A 19629-nucleotide genomic window follows, 5' to 3' on the forward strand; every position below is an offset into this window, starting at 1 on the left:
TTCGCTGCTGCGCTGAAGCTTATTCTGGCAAATACTAGATTCCCACCGAGATAAATATGGTGTAATAGGAGGCGATTGACGATTGCATAATGCATATCGTAGAATACATTATGCTAAAATTCGAATCGTTCTGATGGATTTCGATGTGGAGCTTACTGATGCGATGATAAATAGCTTACGGACATAAACAGTACAGGCGGGGCGAAAGCGGCGTTGGTCTTCATATGTCTGGAGCTGGAGATCGAATCCCATCCAGACTGTTCCCCCGCAGTGAGGAATGGAACTATCCAACTACGTGGCATCAACAAGTCTAATGAGCCATTGCATTAGACCTGGTGGCAGGTCGTATGGCCGAGAAAAAAAGGAGTTAAAAAGGCGGTTTGAGGCTGATTGCCTGATTTGATTATCCCGATTGCTAAATAGTCAGTCCTACCTACCTTACCTTCTACCATACATGATGCTACCAGACCTCCTCAAAATCCTCAACTGAATTCCAGGAGTGACGTTGTTTTTTTCAATAAAAAATAATTACAATCAATGCCATTCACCTCATGTAACTCTATAAATCGAAGATCACGATAGACCGTGGTGAATTTCTTATTCACCACAACCACCACTACAGATTACATCTTGAGCTTTTTTCTCGTTACGTACGGTAGCGCCCTCAAGCGGTGAATCTTTCGTAAGCACGGCAAGACACGAGCGAAAAGAAAAACAAAAAAAAAAATAAAAAATGCAGGCGAAATTTCGCCCACCCATAGGCGAAAACCATTTTTCCTCCCCTAAAACGTCAAAACGGCGCTCGGTAGTTGTGTGCGTGTGTTCCGTGTGTGTAGAAGCAAAATCATTCCGCTAGCGGATTGTAATGTTTAGAGTGTAAAAATTGTGCGAAAAATAGGGAAATCAGTGTCGTACGAATGTAATTCCGCGTGTAACAATCGTGTGTGTGTGTGTCGAAAGTATTGCGACGTCATCAGTATCGCAGGTGTAAACAAATTTTACACCCCTAATCATCACCACCAGCAGAAGCAGCAGCAGCAGTAGGACGAAGGGTAAGAAGTGCAGGGTCGGAAAAGTGAAGAGAAACACTGTAAACATACGAAACGTAAACAATACGGGTATGCGTCTTTTGCTTTTGGGCAGGTTTTTTTTGTTGTTGCTGTATTGAATGGAATGGTGGGTTAACGATTGCGTCTCAGGCAAAGAACCACTGCACCATTCCGATCAACCGACTGGTGCCTCCAATCTATCCCCAGCCCATCAATCGATTCTTCAATCAACCGAGCACGGTTTGGCAGTATGTGTGTACGAGACGGCACGATGAACCGGAACAGCTGTAGCAGCAAGATGTTGACCGAATTCCTCCCTCCGAGAGGCAACCCCCGAAGGCAATAAGAGCAAGCGAGAGAGAGATTGAGTGAGAGAGCGAGAACGATGGCGAGCTGCGAACGGGAGGGACGGGCTGACGAACCGGAACCGGGCAGCTCAAGACCGCCCAGGAAGGAACCGGACACGGAAGTGGACCTCGACGCGGAACAGGACGGGTTAGCGATCGGAGGCGGTGGTCAAAGCACGAACGGACCGAGCGAATCCGATGGTGAAGATGAGGATGAGGAGGAGGAGGAGGACGAAGAAGAGGAAGAGGAACCGCCTGAATTGCGGGGTGCCGCACAGCAAGACTGTCCGCCAACACCGTACGAAGAGTGTTTGGATTTAAAAATGTTCGAAATACGCACCGAACCGCAACCGGAAGCCGCCAACCGGGAACCGTCCGAAGACGGGGAAGAAGCACAGCAACACCAGGAGCAGGAAGAAGTAGCTGATTTTGCAGATGGTATGTACGGATTTTGTTTTTGTTCCGTTAAAGTAATATTTTATACCAAAATAATTTGTTTTTCGTTCTTCAACAGGAAATCGTAATAATGCTGGTGAACCTATCGCCGCCGAACCCGGTCTAACGCCATCAACGTCCGGTGTGCGACGGAAAAGTGAACAACCGCTAGATATCAATTCCGATCCAGATACAACCAGTATCGAATCCAGGGCACCGGAAACGGATCCCGAACCGAACCCGAACGGTACGAAGAAAAAGGTTCGCCCGAATCGGTTATCCCCGGACGGGGTGGGATGTTCCCGCAAGAAGCAGTTCTGGATCGAGGGAAGCTCCGGGCACCGGCCGCTGGAACGTTCTTGGCCTCCGAAAAGCGCTAAAGCGCATCGTTCGTCGGCGAACCGTTCGTACCCGGCGACGGTGCCGGTTGCTGGCGACGGATTTTCGTTTGACATTATCGATATGGACGAGCAGGAGCAGCAAGCGCTAGAGGTGGAGGGTGCGGTGGGAGGATTGATCGGTCAGGGGGTGCCGGATGTGGAAGGCAATAATTCGGCTGGGGATGCGTCGACACCACTGCGCAGGATGCGACTGGATCGGAATGGTAACGATACGACCGATTCGATTGGTACGCGAGGCGGTGGACAGATCGCGGGCAAGATTCCGCTGCGAAAGGTTACGCGAACTGTGGGTGAGGAAGGCGGTTCGGTGGAGGGAGACATGACGGCGAGGACGGTGCGGCCACATCGTCCGCTCGCCAGGACACCGTCGAGCGGGCGTGAACCGAGAAGCCGTGAGTATGGTCCGGTACGGCCACTGCCGGCGGATTACACGACGGAGGTGGCTGCACCGTCGGTACACACGGCTCGCAGTCCGGCCAGTGGTCCCGGTAGTCCGATGCGGGAAATATCACCCGAACCGGCAAGACCACAGCCGAGACCGCTAACGCGTGTCGGTGGAAGAATGGGGTCGGATTTAGTTTGTCCACCAACACCAACACATCACGCCCGAAGGAATCGAATGGCCGGAGCGGTTATGTCGACGGGTGCCTCTTCGGTGGCTTCATACGAACATGGCTACGGAGCACAGGATGCACGATTCGAACGTCCACCAATGGTGGAACCGGATCCGGAAGCAGTCGTCCCGGATGAAGGCGCTGCTGCCGGATCGGATCATACCGGTGTGGAAGGTGCGGTCCGGCACGTTCCTAGTATGCGGCTGCCTTCGATCCCCGAGCGTACCCGGGCGATTCTTGCCGAACCGGATGAACCACTGCCACCAGCGTGGGAGGCGCGTATGGATAGCCATGGACGGATCTTCTACATTGACCACGCAACCCGCACCACCTCCTGGCAGCGTCCCGGACCACTCGGTACATCCGCCGTCCTGGCGCACGGTCCGGACGCGCACCGGCAGCAGCTCGATCGACGCTATCAATCGATTCGCCGCACAATCTACGAACATATGCGACAGGAGAATGGACCATCAACGTCCACGGGCAACGCAACGATTGCCACCCGGTCGCGTTCGAGCTCGACCGGTGGTGGTGGTAACCGTTCTGCTTCCACCACCGGCAGTCCCTTCCATCCGGCCCTGCTCATGATCTGTCGGTCCGATTTTTACTCGATGCTTCACACGAACGGTGAAGCGATCCAGCTGTACAACAGGAACGCCGCCCTCAAGCACATGGTGTCCCGGGTAAGGCGTGATCCGGGTTGCTTCGGCCGGTATCAGCACAACCGCGATCTGGTTGCGCTGGTCAACTGTTTCGCGCTCAACGCGCAAGATCTGCCGTCCGGTTGGGAAACGAAGCTCGATCAAAGTGGGAAGCAATTTTTCATCGATCACGTTAACCGGCGTACCTCGTTCATGGATCCAAGGCTACCAACGGAGGGTCCCCGGGGTCGCCATCATCGTCCACCGGTTGGTGGTGGTGGTGGTGGTGGTGCGCTTCTGCTTCCCGTCGCTAGTCCCTACCCCGACGAACGGCCCATTCCACCGCCCCGACCACCGGGCACAATCTCCCGGCTGGCGCACGTTGGATCACCGGAAATTCCCGTGGCATACAACGACAAGGTAAGCGGATTTGTTTTTGGCGATTAAAAAAGCATGATTAAACTAAATCTCCCTTTTTTATGTACCATCTTTTAGGTGGTTGCGTTTCTGCGTCAACCAAACATACTGGAGATTCTGCGTGAACGACACGGTGCGGCCGCCTGTTCGCGCAATTTGCGGGAAAAAATCAACTCCATCCGAGTCGAGGGTACGACGGCACTCGATCGATACAGCCACGATTTGGAGCTTACGATTCTGTTGAGGTAAGTGCATTTGCTTGAATTATGTTATGGTTAACATCTCTCGGAGCTGTTCCCGTGCTAGGACCCAAAATTTTGTCGAAGACATTTATATTGTCCCGTGACTTATGATGTATACATCCGCGTTAAACGTGCAATAACAGTTACCAAAGATTGAAATGCAGACAAAGGACATTCCAAAAAAATCCGTGAGTCGAACGCAAGAACCAAAGTGAGTTGACGTTTGCAGAAAAAAACTTCTGCGAACATATGACAGGCTCCAAACACACTTGTTTAGAATATGGAGAACCGGATGCTGACACGATCGAAAGGTTGTTCTGCATACCTTGCGCTTTATGAGGTTTAAGGGTTCGTTAACAGAGATGTATGTGGCTCTAGTACCTCGAAAGATCTCGGCCTGTCATGTCCATCCCGAGATTTAAAAATTCCCGAGCATGACATGCTAGTCATATTCCGCCTGAGGTTTTTTACCCTCCTGGTTTTGTACAGTAAATTGTACAATTAAAACTAAGTGTCGTTGGCGTTTATTTTATATTCTTAACACAAACAGTACGATTGTTACAATCGCGGCACTTTGGTGGGCCTTTTAGCATTGAGATCAAAGCTTGTTAGATATAAACAAATGAAGTACTTCCAGACTCCCGCTCTCACTCCCTAAAGAATCGGCTTCTCTCTTGCCGCTTCCGCTTGCTGCGACACCGACACAAATTTTGCTAGGTTGGCGTGCAGCCCTCTATGTCCGTTAGCCGGTTGCGGCTGTCATTCTGTTGGTGGTCTTTGGATTGAATGGGCACGTTCAGCGAATGTGACGTCTGGTGTCAGTGTGAATTGTGTTCTGATTGTTGGAGGAACGTTTTTGGTGTGGAAGTTAAAGTTTTTCGTGGACATTGAAGCGTGTTTGGTGATCTAGTTTGTGTTTACTTGTATGCCATCAGCTATGTGCTCTCTTAAATAATTTAACGACAAGAGGAGTTTTTAATCAGATAATGGATTTTTGTTTTCGTTCGACTAAAAGTTTCTAAGCTATCCAGTATGTAGAATCGAATTCCATCCGTCCAGTGTTCTAGCGCGCAAAAATAAATTTTCCCATTGAAGCGAGACTCTGCTGCTCACCAGGGAAACACCTACGCATCTGGAGTGTCTGACGCGAGTCTAATGTTGCGAGTGCGTTGTATGATGGTCGTCAATTCTGCACGGGAGGTCGTTTCCTTGTGGCCTTAGACCGTATAAGGAAGTAGTTTGCTCTGGTTGGAAGTAGTAGAATTTCCTCGACGGCTTTCCCTACATTGGCGATTTTAATTTCTCCACTAAAAATGCTTCCATTGCTGCTGTCTTATTGTCAGATTCGATTCCCCCCCACGAAAGTCCAATATTGCTTCTAGAGTATAAGACTCCATCTTTTTTTGTTGTTTCTAATTTGTAAGTCCAACTGCACCATTTAGTATCCAATATTGCTAATAATCTACTCTTCCAAAGGCTTTATATGTTAAACAGTTTATCCACAACATGTAGAAGCTTCAGTGAATCATTCCCGCCCAAAAATAAACTGCATTTCCAACACGAGCAGTCGTGCCATTTCCGGCCGGCGAATCTGCGTGCCGTTGCTGTAGGTCAGGAAAACGTTAGGCGAGATTATTTCGAGATTTGTTTTCCAACGCGTCCGTAGGCTGACATATGTGTCGCGGTGGTGGTCTTTTGAGTACGGGCGGATGGGAATTTCTTTTCGGACTCGCGCGAACAGCAACTATTCTCAAGCAAGTGCGCACTCGGGGAAATTGGCATCTCAGCGTATTTGGGTGTTCTGTTCGTCTACGTGTTTGGTTTTAAGTTTTTAGATCAGTTTTAGAAACGTTTCCGGTTAAAAAAAAATTATTAAAAAAATGGCGCTAGTGTGCAATAGTTGCAAAGATTACCACACTTGTCACAACATTTGTAAATCGCTGCGACAAATATTTTTTTCTAGGTCTGTGTGATTGTGCTAAGGTTCACTTGTAGAAAACAGCTTGTTGGACCTTCCACAAGTACTTCATCACGGCAATGTAGAGTCCGCCATCCTAGACCATATGTTCCAACAAGTGTCTTAAATCGGACTTTCAATTTTCTGGCCTATAAAATTGGACATTTACTACTAGAATATTTAATTTATGTAGCCAACACCACTCATTCCTAAACCTTTCCATTTTTAAAGTCCATAAGGCGAGATTCTCCTTCCTTTCGAATGTAAGACAAGCTGAAGTAAAGGAGGATGCAGTCAAACAACAAAAACTGCATACAGAGCATAAACCATTCGTGCATGTTTTCGTTCGTTTCTTCCGGCCGGGCTATATCTTCGTACAGCCCCGGCTATCGTCCGGATTCGAACGCCCGCGTTCGCCCTTCGCCGCTTTACGCGTCGTACCGGCCCACCGTCCGGTGCGGCAGACGGAGCGCGCTGTGCGAATCAGGAGAATCTTCTAGCCAAGAGTGTTATTGTCGCGAGCGCATTGCGTGTATCATTCCGGTGGTCGTCACTCGAGCGAACGGACACGTTTTCGCGCGCGCAGGAAAAGTCGAAGGCTCCGGCCGTCTAGCATAGATGGTGTGTTTTTGTGTGTTAACGTGTGTGTTGCTATTTCGTCGTGCTGTGTCGAGTGTGGTTTTTGTCGAATTTTTGTGGCTTTCTCGGTTTCGTTGTTTGGCGTTTTTCGTTCAATCAAAGCACCCTTTACACATAACGACGATCAACAACCCGGTATATCCATCAACTGGCAGAAGCGTTTGCCCGATGACGCTAGCTACTATTAATTGTCAGCACACTGTCAGAGTGGCATGGGAGTTCGTTACGAGTGGCTTACAGTGTCTTGCCGACGTACACCTGAAGAGTGCCTATTAAAGAATATTAATCCAATTGCATGCAATACGGTGGCAACGACTCCCGCGAACGATACCTCTCCACCAGCTCGGTGCATGCATGCGTCAGGAATGATTTAATCCTCCGCGGCACGATGTTTGGCGGCGTCGATTATACCTACACCCCAGCAACAACAACAACAACGACCTGCCGGTTTTATGCTGTTGCTTCGATCGCTTCGATCCAGTCCTCCGGGCGAAGAAGTTAATTGTTGAAGTTCAGATGGAACAGCTCGATACATCGTACTGACTCATATCGTCCGAGGTATACCGGAGGCTGATGTCATTTGCTAGCGCAGAGACGGAGATTATCTTTCGGATTTTGCAGCAGTATTTTCGGTTACATTAGCTAACCCTCAGACAGACCTGCCTGTGTGGTGTGGCCAGTCGAAGTACACAGCCTACAGTGTTCGTGCGTTGTCGAATCGAACCAAGTCATCCACCAATCGCTATATTGGCATGTGAAGTTAAAGTGGTCTAATTTTAGTGTTCAGGTGCCCCTTATCGAAAGCCCGTGCAAAGTATTCGCGCCCTTTGTTTTTACCCCGTGCGCTCGCGAAGTTATGGGTGAAAACTTCGAAATCTTCCCCTTCTTCATTCCTTTGCTGGGAAGAATTTTACCCCCTTTCCTTTCGCTGAGATGCATACAGATGTAATAAAAATGCGTCATTTGCTTCCCTATCTATGAGGCCCCCCCCTCTCTAACACATCTCGCTCTCCCTCAGATTTTGTGGGCTGTGATATCCTGCCACTCTGGTACGCAGATTAATGACGCAGCAGCACCAACCAACAGTTCGCCGGTCGTTGATAGTGAAAGGACAACGACCAGCTGATTTCCGTATTACGCACGTCGCATAAAGCGTCGCACGACGTAATAGCAGGTGTATCGTGCATCCTGCTTCTTCCTGGCCGTAAATTCCCCCTTGCCAACGTCTACAGAATGCTCAAGATTTGCCCGGGTGAGAAGGACTGGACTGGTGTTGGATGTGTTAGGTATTGGAGAGCAATGCATGAATGAAGTGCAGAAGTAAAGCACAATTGACCCGTCAGCTGGGTGCGTGCACACACATCACTACAAGTGTGTGTATACCGGCGTGCACGTGCGTTGTTGCTACGCTTTGTTCACCCCTGGGGGTGACTTTAACAGCATCATAATTTTTGGGTGTGTGGCTTCAAGTGTGTGTGTGTGTGTGAGCTGCATAACAATGCTTGCACCGTAAGAAAGAGGAAGAACGGGCCCATGCATACGACGCTGACGGGTAGCCACCGGTGCATGGAATCTGGGTCGTATCTGGGACGGTTCGCGACCCTCGCGTTGCGTTTCTCTCACTCGACGACGCTGCTCATCAAGATCGATAAACACACATCCGGAACTCGATGTGCTATCCGTTCCAAGAAGAAGAAGAAAAGGTCGTTTCGGGTTCATACACTCAAAAAAAAAAAATGGACGACTACAGGGAAGCGTCTCTACACCGTTTTCGACCCAACCAAGTCACTTGACTTTGGTTGATTCTTAACCTTTGCGTATTTAGACTCTTTTTTGTGGTTGTGTCTTTAAGGGATAGATCGTCATCCTTTCTTTCGGTCGAAAAAGAAAGCAACAAATTACTATACATCCCTTTAGACGAACAGCAAGAGCCGGTAGAAATTTGGAAAGTCCCAATTAATAGGTTTTGGAAGTCGTTGGAGTTTCGGATGTTTTGGAAGCCGTCTTTTGCTGGTGCAAACCCCTACCAAACTGCTCACGGCGGTTATCTGTATCTATGTTGACATCTCGATAAACCGCACCCTTGAAATAGTGTATGAGACATGCTCATGCCCAACTTACCGGCTATCTTCCTTATCGCTTGAAAAAACGCACAATCGGCATTGAACGGTACGGTAGCTTATCGTATAACCCTGCAGCACCTTACCTTCGACAGTACATGCTCTTTATGCTCGTCCAATTGCTCAATGCAACCATTATTGGAGACAGCAACAAACATGGCTCCCCATCAAGAATAGAACGCGCTGTCAAGGTTGGTGCGCTGGACAGTCATCGTGTCCATCGCGTCCACCATTCGGAACTTGGCTAGCGAACGGCCTGTTACGAAGAGCATCGATTATTGGGGGGAAGGGTACCAATACCGGCTTCTTTGTTTTGTTGGTGCCTTGGAACCGAACTTCAGGTTCCGTATGGCGCACAGGTAGAGAATAAAACCCTTCAGGCGATGATGCTTCTTTCTTTGGGGACTTCAGCTTTTGATTGAATTTAGCATCAAATTGACCTATCGAATGGAACTGCCCGGAGCGGTTCGGTGTTGGGGAAAGTGGACGACAAAAACTCTCTTTCGTTTGAATTTCGTTTCTCGAGCAGGAAAATAAGGTTATTATTAAAAAAAAACCGAAAACCAAGTCAAACCTTTGAGAAGAAGATTTTTTCTTTCGTTCTTCCTATCTCTTGAATCGAGACTTTGCATTGGAGGTTTTGCTTTGCGAATGTTGTGCGCTTAAATCTAGTGAAATATTTGCCTGGAGAAGGGATTTTAAAGACTGCTCTGACCAACGGCACACAGCGTCGCTGATTTGTCTGTTGTCTGCGCGTCCGATCGGAAAGATCGATCAGCACACACGCTAGCTTCCGTCCACCGGAGCTCTGTCCAATTAGCGGCTCTCCCTACACCCCACAGCGACGAGAAAGCGTTACTAGAGTGTGTATCTGCATCTAGCACGGCATCTTTGTCACCCGGATCGGTCCGAACCCGTGTCCTTGGATGCGTGTGTGTGTGGCGTGCCGCGCGAACGGTGCATGGCGGAAGGACCCAACCGGTGTCTGTCCTTGACCATCTGGGTTGGCCGTGTGTGCTGGCGTCCGGGCGAATCCGGACTAATCATCATCATCGTTCTGATCGACAGCATTAGAATGCAGGTGTACTGCCTGTGCTTCAATCGTCACTTCAGCTGATCTGATCGTACAGCGCGCGTTTGTACCTGCTCGTTTATGCCCCGGAAATCGTTAGATGCTTGACAAAACGATGCAGAAATCAGTGCATTCGTCGGTCAGGGGAAACTGTCAACTCTTGGATGGAGCAGAGTGAAGCTACCGGATAGGACACTGGGATATTCCTCAAGATTTGAGATACTTCAGTCACGATCCCCGGATATCGATAAGTGCTTGTCATAGAGATCCAGAAATCAGTGGTGAGAACCCTGCTCTGAACTGTCAGATCGAATCTACTCATATGGTACATTGACTAGAGCAGCAAGTTCTCGTCCCTACACCAACTTTGGGTCCAGTTTCTCTCCCCAGTTTTGTTTTCTATCAAAATTGAAAGCGTTAACGTGCCAGGTGCGGAAGCTAGAATGCTAGTCGCATAGCGACCTCAATAATTGAACGCCCGGCAGCCGGCACCGGTAGCGCTCGGCTGGTGTCTCTTTTGGTACGGGCGGCAACGATGACGCGGGTAAACGCGGGTGTGTTAATTAAGTGCGAATACCGGTTGCAACCAGAATGCAACTATTTTGCATCGTACCAGCTGCTCTCGCACCATGACCGTTCAACAGAGAGGGTTTTTTTTTGTGTACACTGTTTTTAATATGCAACAGTCCTTACTGCTCTTTGGAGAGTTAAATTAAACTGACCGTTGGAGTTGGGGATGAGATCGCAGACAGTGCAGACTATTTCCAGATATCCCAGACACAGCTTCCTGGAAGCACACTTTACCAGGAATTATATTTGCTGGTTGACTTTTCTGGTCTGAGATGTCTGACTCTCCCAAACGACGAGACAAAAAAGAAGAACACTTTTTCATCTTATCAATGGCGGTAACTCAAGGTCACTGAGATGTGTGTCCAACACCAGGAAAGCATGAAGGCACATTATCACCTGCCAACAAGCTTGCTTTATGTTGCAAATAGCAGACTCAGATGAGAGTGAGACAGAGAGAGAGAGAGTCAAAAGAGCGACCCGTCATCACCTAATGAGCACGCACTTGTTCGGTTCACCCGGCATATTGACATTGGCTTCCCTTCACTCCCGGCAGCTGATGATGTCCGAGAAGTCTGGGTCCCCGGCATGGTAGCACATAATTGCTCGGGAAGATGATGGATGATCGGTGAAGATCGCAAAAGGGGAGATGCATAATTTTCAACCCACCGTACGTTCTCCCGCTTGGCGAAGGAGATCAGCACACGCGGTAGGAGAGAAATCTTCAATGGATACGAAACGCCCAAACCCCAAACGCACATGTTTGCATCGCACCATTTTGTTTACACATGTCTTTCGCTCTCCTGGTGGCATTTCTGTTCGTTTCGGTCTGTGCAAATGCTACCACCCGGCCAGCTTAAGTCATGCCCGAGGACTGCGTTACGTATTTCTGTAGAAAGAGTGTCGGTAGCGCTAATGTTCAATTCTTGACCTAGGTTTGGGTTGATTGTTTACACCACCTTCGAAACGGCCGTCCGAAGTTGGAAGAGAGAAGCATGTGGTCTCCCGGTTGTTACCAAAGTCGCTATCGCCAAAAGTTTCTTCGATGATGACGGTCCCGCCTCTGGTCGAGAATATTAAAAGCTTGACACTAATTTCCACTCAGCAAGCGTACACCGCAACACACCGGACGGGTAGAATTCGTGCTAACTGGATGGCAAGGCGTGCGTGGTACCGGACCAAATATCGAACTCTGATCGGGACTGTGTCACGGGACAGAGCTCCAGTGAGCTGGTGAAAGTGAAGTTTCAGTTGTTTTTTTTTTGTCGCTTTGTTCGAGTTCCATGTTTTGGTTTGTTTCGTTTTCGTTTTGCAAAGCCGGAAGTACTCTGTAGAATGCGTTGCTAGGATGAGTGCCGAACGCGATCTAGCAGACACGGTCAGCCGACGAGTGTTTTCGCGCGTTAAGATATCCCGTCCGTCGGCGGGTCGCGAGCACCGGCGCAGCTATCGGATAAGTTTTCACAACCGTCGGAAGAACTGTACGCTCGTATGTGTGGAGGACGGGGAGGAGTATGATGTGGATGGGGAAGATGAGCGAGATGTGGTTAATATTGAATGTTCACCGGAACGGCCCGCTAGGCGGCGATTTTCCATTCGGCGATTCATCCGTCCGCTGGCGCGTGCTGCCGGTGCGGCAGTGCGCGGTTTCTCCATCGTGTTCTCTATGTAAGTATGACGTTCGGGACAGGATACTTAAGGTATTACATACAAAATGAGAAAAAAGTGCTGGCTTTGAAGTGGAACTCTGAAGAAGTTAAAGCATCATCTAGAGATATAGCCAAACAGATGACGCTGGAGAGTCGAAGTCTAGATAGAGAAAGTAAGCCTCTGTATATGAGAATTCAGACAAAAGCCTGAACAAACATAGGAGAAGAAAACATTGCTCGCCAAATAGAAGAAGAAAAAGAGCTATAGCCCAGATACAGCTAAGATACATCTTCTTCTTCAAGGATATCTATACATTCGTCAACTGTGCCCATCATATCTCTGACCATCTCTGGTCCACCCTCCAACTCAGTGTCATCCGCAATATAATAAACGTACCTAGTGGTAGTTGTCACGCACAGACGGTTAATTAATTATTAAAAAACTCGCCGAGCATTCCAGGTGCATCCTGAAGTGGTTGAGATGCCAGCAGCTGCACGTACTCTTATCCACTTTACTCTAGTTGACGCCAATAACTCGAGCGTGCGACTAGAGTAGAAAAGCATGCGGGATGTTGAGAGCGAAGGAATCACAAGTATAATTCCGATAAACACGCTTTTCTTGACGCTTTTAAAAAGTGTGGAATGCACACACACACACACACACAGGAAAAAAAACTACACCAAAATACGAAGAACGCGCTCGTAAAAGGTGCCGCCATTGCCGGCGTGCACACGGTCGTAAAATTGGAAATCTCGCTATTCGCATCGTAGCAACGGGTTTGATTTAGGGACTGAGTTTTGTGGAGTGTGAAGGGGGGGGGGGGGGCGGGGGGGGAGTAAAGGAAGAAGCTCCAAAGGGGGCTGAGATGGGGTTTTTATTTTGCTTTTGTTGTTGTTGGTGGACGCTTAACTGTCGTTTTATGTCGTTCACTTTGATTATGCTAATTAAACTTTTGGCACCCTTTTCTTTGTCCGGTGTTTCGCTGAGGGCTCCTGTTTGTGAGTGTGTCGAGGGTGGTAGATCGATATTTCCCCGCTCGATGCATGACGTCATTGAAGGAGTTGGTTTCTGTTTAATGAATCGTGTTACGGTACCGATGCTCAGAGGACATGGCAGCCTCCGTTACCGATAGTACCGGATGTATTTAAAAATAGACCTTGTTTTGGTGGGAATCTCGAGGAAAGTGTTTCTTGATTCCCAATTTAACTGATCATTTTGAATTGAATTATTCCAATCCGTAGGATTCCAGTCTGCTCTTTTATTTGTTGGAACAGGTACTCCGTTTGACTTCGTATGATTAAGATATCTCTTGGTACAAAAGATGTCTGAGGTCTTTCCAAGCGGTCCAGGAGTATGTCCAGAAACGAAGGATAATCCTCTTCTAGGAACGTGATTTGGTAGATAATCAAAGACAAGAAGAATCCGATTACCGGCGAGTCATACTGACCACGATATCATACAACCATAGCTCCTTTAATGGAGCTTCTCCTGACAATAAAGTCACTAGATCTCTAACTCCGACTGCACGTAACAGTTGTGCAGTCTTTGGACTACATTCGATGTTCGATGCACAAGCGAGTGAGATGGAGAGGAGTAAGATGAACAGCTTGTGGAGCCGTCCAAAAACTGATTTTATAGTGTCCGGCACAGTTTTCCTGCTTCCGTACGGTAGTGCAGCATGTGTGTGTGTGTGTAGGGGGTAGCTGCCGGTTTACAACGCAATCGTGTACGGGCGTCCTCAATCACGCAAACCATTTCGTTACGTTTCAAAGAGCCGCACTGCTTAATTCACCGACCGCAGTTTGACATTGACATTGGTCCGTTTTCCTTCCGATCGCCGAATGTTCGGTCAGGTGGATACACATGGGCCTCAAGATGACTCAGTACCGAAGCAAAATTTTAATCATCTCTCCGCACGTCTTTATCATCCATTTATGCGCAGCCTGTTCGAGGACGAGGTGATGAACTATGTTCCGCCGCGTGCACGCAGCCCCCCGGAGCAGGGCACGTCAGCTGGATTCAATGTGCACGGTGGGGGCGTCGGCGGCAACACGATGAAGCCGGGCGGACGCCATGTACAGCGGGCTCCGATGCGACGCGATTTCGAGGCCAAGCTGCGCAACTTCTACCGGAAGCTCGAGTCAAAAGGCTACGGTCAGGGTCCGCACAAGCTGAGGTAAGTTCGTAGTACCGACGAACCCTTCAAACCGGGGTAGAATCCTGGTGCAAAGCGAAGGTGAAGGTGGGCATCGTCGCTAGTACTTTCGATTTGGCTTCGAACCTCGCCAATCTGAAGGTCAATCGAAGGAGGAGGCATAAAGATGGTGGTAGTTGTTTTTCTTCGGGCTCCGTGGACCGTGCTGACCATCATCGTGACCGCGTTGATAGTAAATGGTACGCGCATCGGCCCAACTAGATAGGCATACTTCGGTCATGGTAGATTGCGCTTCGGCGCATTCATTTACCGCGAATAAATTGTAAATGCAAAACCAACACCGGTTCATTCCCTTTTAGTGGTTGGGTGACATGGAAGCGCACATAACGGAGCAACCAACCAGCACGCGAATCTCCCCACGAAACGCTTTCAATTTTTTTTTCTGAGAGTAATAATTCCTTGCTTTGTTCTATTCTGTCTGTATGTGTGTGTGTGTGTGTGTGTATCCATTCGCTTAATCTAGGCTTGAAGTACGCCGAGCGCATCTGGTGGAGGATGCCTACGAGCGCATCATGGCGGCAAGTCGCCGAGATCTGCAACGCTGCCGGCTAAACATCGTGTGGGACACGGAGGACGGGTTGGATTATGGTGGACCATCGCGCGAGTTCTTCTACCTGCTGTCGCGCCAACTGTTCAGCCCGTACCGTAACATGTTCGAGTACTCGGCGAACGATATCTACACCGTGCAGATCGCACCGGAACGTCCTTCCGATCGGGAAGATATATTGGAGTGGTAAGGGTTAGCTAATGGTTGCGAATGAGTTTCACTTTCAACTAACTCTGCTCTATCTCCATCGCCCTCCCATAGGTATCGTTTTGCTGGTCGCGTACTGGGACTTGCTCTGGTTCATCAGTATCTGCTCGATGCGTTCTTTACCCGTCCGTTCTACAAGGCACTGTTACGACTGCCCGTTTCCTTAAGCGATCTCGAGTCCCTGGACAATTCCTTCCACCAGTCGCTGCTGTGGATCAGGGACAACAACATGGACAACTGTGGTGAGCTCGGTCTTAACTTTACCGTCACCGAGGAACGTTCCGATGGTACGTCGATCGACATTGAGCTGAAGCCGAACGGCCGAAACATTACGGTGTCGGAACGGAACAAGCGTGACTATCTGGATCGCATCATCAAATGGCGCCTGGAGCGTGGCGTACTCGAGCAGACGGAGTGGCTGGTGCGGGGGTTCAACGAGGTTGTCGACCACCGGCTGGTGTCGGTGTTTGATGCGAGCGAACTGGAGCTCGTCATTTCCGGCACGGTCGAGATCGATGTGCTGGACTGGCGCGCTAACACGGAGTACCGCGGTGGGTACCACGATACGCACCATGTCATCATGTGGTTCTGGGTGGTGATCGATCGGATGAGCAACGAGCAGCGGCTGCGGCTGCTGCAGTTCGTCACCGGTACGTCCAGCATCCCGCACGATGGCTTTGCCGGGTTGCGCGGTTCGAACGGGTTGCGACGGTTCTGCATCGAGAAGTGGGGCAGTGCCGATGCGCTGCCCCGTTCGCACACGTGCTTCAACCGGCTGGAGCTGCCCCCATACCCGACGCCGGACGTGCTGTACGAAAAGTTAGTGCTGGCGGTTGAGGAAACGAACACGTTCGGAATTGAATAGGAGAAAGCGAACGATTGGGTGACCACAGACACTGATGGTTTTTTTTTTGTTGTCGTTGTTCTTTTACCGCGAAAATATTTATATGTATTTATTTTATTTATCTCAACTGTCACACATACTACAAACCAACACACACACATTTTTAACGTTTGCTGAATTAAGGATTTTAGCTTGAGACACATACTGAGGAACTCTTGCTTAATTATTTGTCAGCAAATCGTACTAACCTTTCCTTCCAAGACAGATATCGAACAGTATAATCAAACAAAACGTATTCAACTGTACACATAAATCGTACGTGTATGTGAACTTGTTTCCATAGTAGAAGTAAATCAAAACCTTAAAATTGTTTAAGTGAAGCGATTAAGGTTTATAAGTTTGCAAACCAGTTTAAACATAGTACGGGGGCATCAATTAATTCCAACACGCCAGTTAGTTCTTTGCAAATGTGCCATCGGGTATATCTGATTATAGTGGGAAAACATCGTCCGTGGGGCGAGTGTGGGATGGGCGAACCATGGCGACTGTTGCTGCAGATGCATTCGAAAACCCCGGTTGCTGGAAGCAATCGCTTCACTATCGGGAAAAGCACAAGACAAAGGAAGACCCATTACAACACTGCACCCACTAATGATGCTGTTCGACTTCCGCCAGCCATATCGAACCACGATCCACGAGTGCCTGAAGGCATCGTTAGAAGTTGTATGCGCCAGATTCCTTGCTTTGCAAATCCGACCATCATGGCGGCACACGCCGTTTCATGTTCTTCTTCTGTGCTGTCCAGCCGTATCATTTCAGCATCGTTGTCACACGGTTGGTCGTGCTTAATTTTGTTAAATGTTAAATGACACTTGGCGCTTCGGGTTGGCCGTACCGTTTGCCGTGCAGGCGAGATAAATGGGTATGCAAATGTATGGCGGACGCATGTTAATTAATTGCTCCCGCTAATCGAAGACGTGAAACCGTTTATCGGTGCCTTCGATAAATGATAGTTGTGAGTAAATGGTGGCGGCCTGCTTTATTTTCTAGCTTGTCATTAACGTGTGCACACGCACACAGCGTACCATACGAATTTTTGCTTTCTTTCCTCGAGCAAGGGATGGTGTGCCGCCATTTTGGTGTGAATAATTGGAACATACCAAGCACTTAGATAGGTGTGACATATTGTTTTTTGCTAACCATTTAAAAGACAAGACACATTTACATACTAACACAACCCAAAGGAAGGAGATAGTGAAGGGATTAGCTATAAGTACGCAGAAGCCAGTTGTGGTCGGGTACGGAGGGTGCAGCTTTTAAAGTTTGCCAGTAGTTTTTTTTTTACCAATACGTCGAATGCACTCGAGGGACCCGAGAACCGAAAGCGAAAAATCAAAACAAAAGACTCCTACTGTTACTGGTAACACATGGACGAAGCGTATACTAACAATATCCAAACAAGTATAGGACGCCCTAGTAAGTAGTAAGGTAGGTGGTTTGGATGGGGTGTAATCTCTCTACACATAGCTAGCATGATAATGTTCGATCGAAGAAGGTAGGAGCTACAACCATGACTTTCTGCAAGCAGATAGTAAAAAAAAGCAAGCAAAAAAAATGGCGGAAAGAGCTACAGCTCCCGGGAGAATCCGTCGGTTGCACAAGCCGAAAAGTACCAAAGCAGAAAACTAACCCCCCCACCCATCATCTTTCCACGGTCACGAGCTCTCTGTACCAAAGCACGAGTGTCACGAGAGCGGTGCAGAACTACCGTGACACCGGGAGTTAAAGGCCTGATGGAAAGGTTTTAAAAGCCCACGCCAAACGGACGGGAAACGGGGGGCTTGAGGGCAGTTGATTGAAAATTATGCTCTAAGCCCGGCTTCAGCACGATGTTTGCCCACTTGCCAGTGGAGCTGCGAGTGTTTCATAGTTTCTTCAGGTTACACGGTTTTATTTATAGAGTACACTTTAATCAATAATAAGAGTGGCCGCGAGAGGTGCGGGAGGCGTCGCCTTCAACCGGCCCAAGCCATTTATTCGTTACCAAGCGGTGTTCAAGATAGTAGCGGGAAAGCACAAACACACACATATATTCATAACGCGCGTCATATACATTAGTAAGACAAGACACTCGTCGTGCGGTAAGGTGTGAAGATTGTTTCTGTACTCGAGCGAGGATTAGAATGTGAGCGAGGTTTGTAAGGTTATGTTTGCAAGCACGAACTTTAACTACGGGTGTTACAGCGCACACTATAGCTATACAGGTGGAGATAGGTCACGCGTGATGTTTAGTAGACACCGAGATCGAACTCCGTCACCAGCACAGCTTAATACCCCAATATCCCTAGGCCCAATGGTAGACTAGCGTTCAATCAAAGGAGGTCCTACTAGCAAAAAATCCAAAATGCCAGATAGCAGATTTAAGATAACAACAACAAAATCACAAGGGCAAAGGCTAGTGATGCAAGTAATCTGGACTACGCTGCACATCTCCTTATCTCCCCCATCCGCTTCCTGCCAAAACGACAGTGGATTTTGGTTTGAAGTTTCCGTGCTGCACAAAGCGCGACAGCGGTAGCCAAGTAATGGGAGAGCAGTATTACGGGCGCTTGATAGTTTGGTGATTCTAGGCTTTGCACAAAAATAAGACAAAAAGCACACCCCAGACTGCTGGGACAACTGTTTATTAGCCAATGCCATTAATGCGTGTGTGTGTGTGTATATATATAGATGAGTGTATGCGTGTGCTCAAAATAGGATCATTACGTCTTAAGGATGTCCGGATATTCGTGTCTCTCGTTAGAGTTTGATCCGTTTACGAGCATTTATAATTGACTGCTTTCGGGATGCATCCAACCGAGCATTAGGACTTGAAGCACACTCTTAAACGTAGCGTGTAGATGGAATAGACTGGCCTCCGGTAGAAAAATCGCCACGCGTGTCGCGAGTTTGCGAAAGTGATCCCGAAGTGGAGATTTAAAATGAAATGAGCAAAGCATATAAAACACGGAATTGCACCCAGCAAACCGAGAATCAGATCAGCAAAACACACACACACACACACACACACACACACATCTTGTTTGTCACACATGTGATGCTGGTGAAATCAAATATGGGCGAACGCCTTCCGGAGGACACGAAGCAATCGGGAGAACGTGATGTAGCAGCAAGACACCCGGCAAACGTGTGTCACATACACATACACACACGTAACACACACTTACAAACGCGATAATAAACATGCAAATTGCTTTGCAAAGCTATGGATAATAAAAACCGGATAGTGTGTGCTTTTTCGTGAGGTTGAGCTGCCGTCGTGCTCCTTGTTAGGGATTCTGGCTGTGGGACTGGGTTGCAGTGGCACCTGCATTGCGAGAAACTCGGTCGCGTAAAGGCACGCCGACAGACGACAGATCAAGACCGCTGCTCGCATTACCCCATCTGGGGCATGTAATCTGTTCGCCATGTTGTTGGCGCTGAGCAGTGCAAAACATAATTTTGCGTCTTGTGTTGTTTTGTTTTTTTCTGGGTTGTTGTTGTGTCGCGTTTTACGTTTCCCAATGGGACCAATCGCGTATCGTCTCACAGACACAAATCGTTCGATCGTTAGCGTCGTGTCGCGAGTTTAATGGGTAGAGGGAGACACCTGTGCTGGGATGGGA

At 48.5% G+C, this 19629-nt stretch overlaps 2 protein-coding genes across 6 annotated transcripts in view; one reads left to right on the plus strand and one right to left on the minus strand.

Moving 5' to 3' along the window:
• LOC118517408 (monocarboxylate transporter 12-like) overlaps positions 1-19629 on the minus strand; it is a 105743-nt gene that overhangs the window by 78186 nt on the left and 7928 nt on the right. The gene's annotated exons all lie outside the window — the stretch shown is intronic.
• Positions 576-19268, plus strand: LOC118517407 (E3 ubiquitin-protein ligase HECW2). Its single transcript, XM_036063481.1, has 7 exons — positions 576-1052; positions 1144-1834; positions 1911-3907; positions 3983-4149; positions 14094-14327; positions 14830-15099; positions 15175-19268. The coding sequence occupies exons 2-7, from the start codon at positions 1435-1437 to the stop codon at positions 15983-15985; spliced, it is 3879 nt and encodes a 1292-aa protein (XP_035919374.1). The 5' UTR covers positions 576-1052; positions 1144-1434; the 3' UTR covers positions 15986-19268.

This window comes from Anopheles stephensi, chromosome X (genome assembly GCF_013141755.1).
Source record: "Anopheles stephensi strain Indian chromosome X, UCI_ANSTEP_V1.0, whole genome shotgun sequence".
NCBI classification, from domain to species: domain Eukaryota; kingdom Metazoa; phylum Arthropoda; class Insecta; order Diptera; family Culicidae; genus Anopheles; species Anopheles stephensi.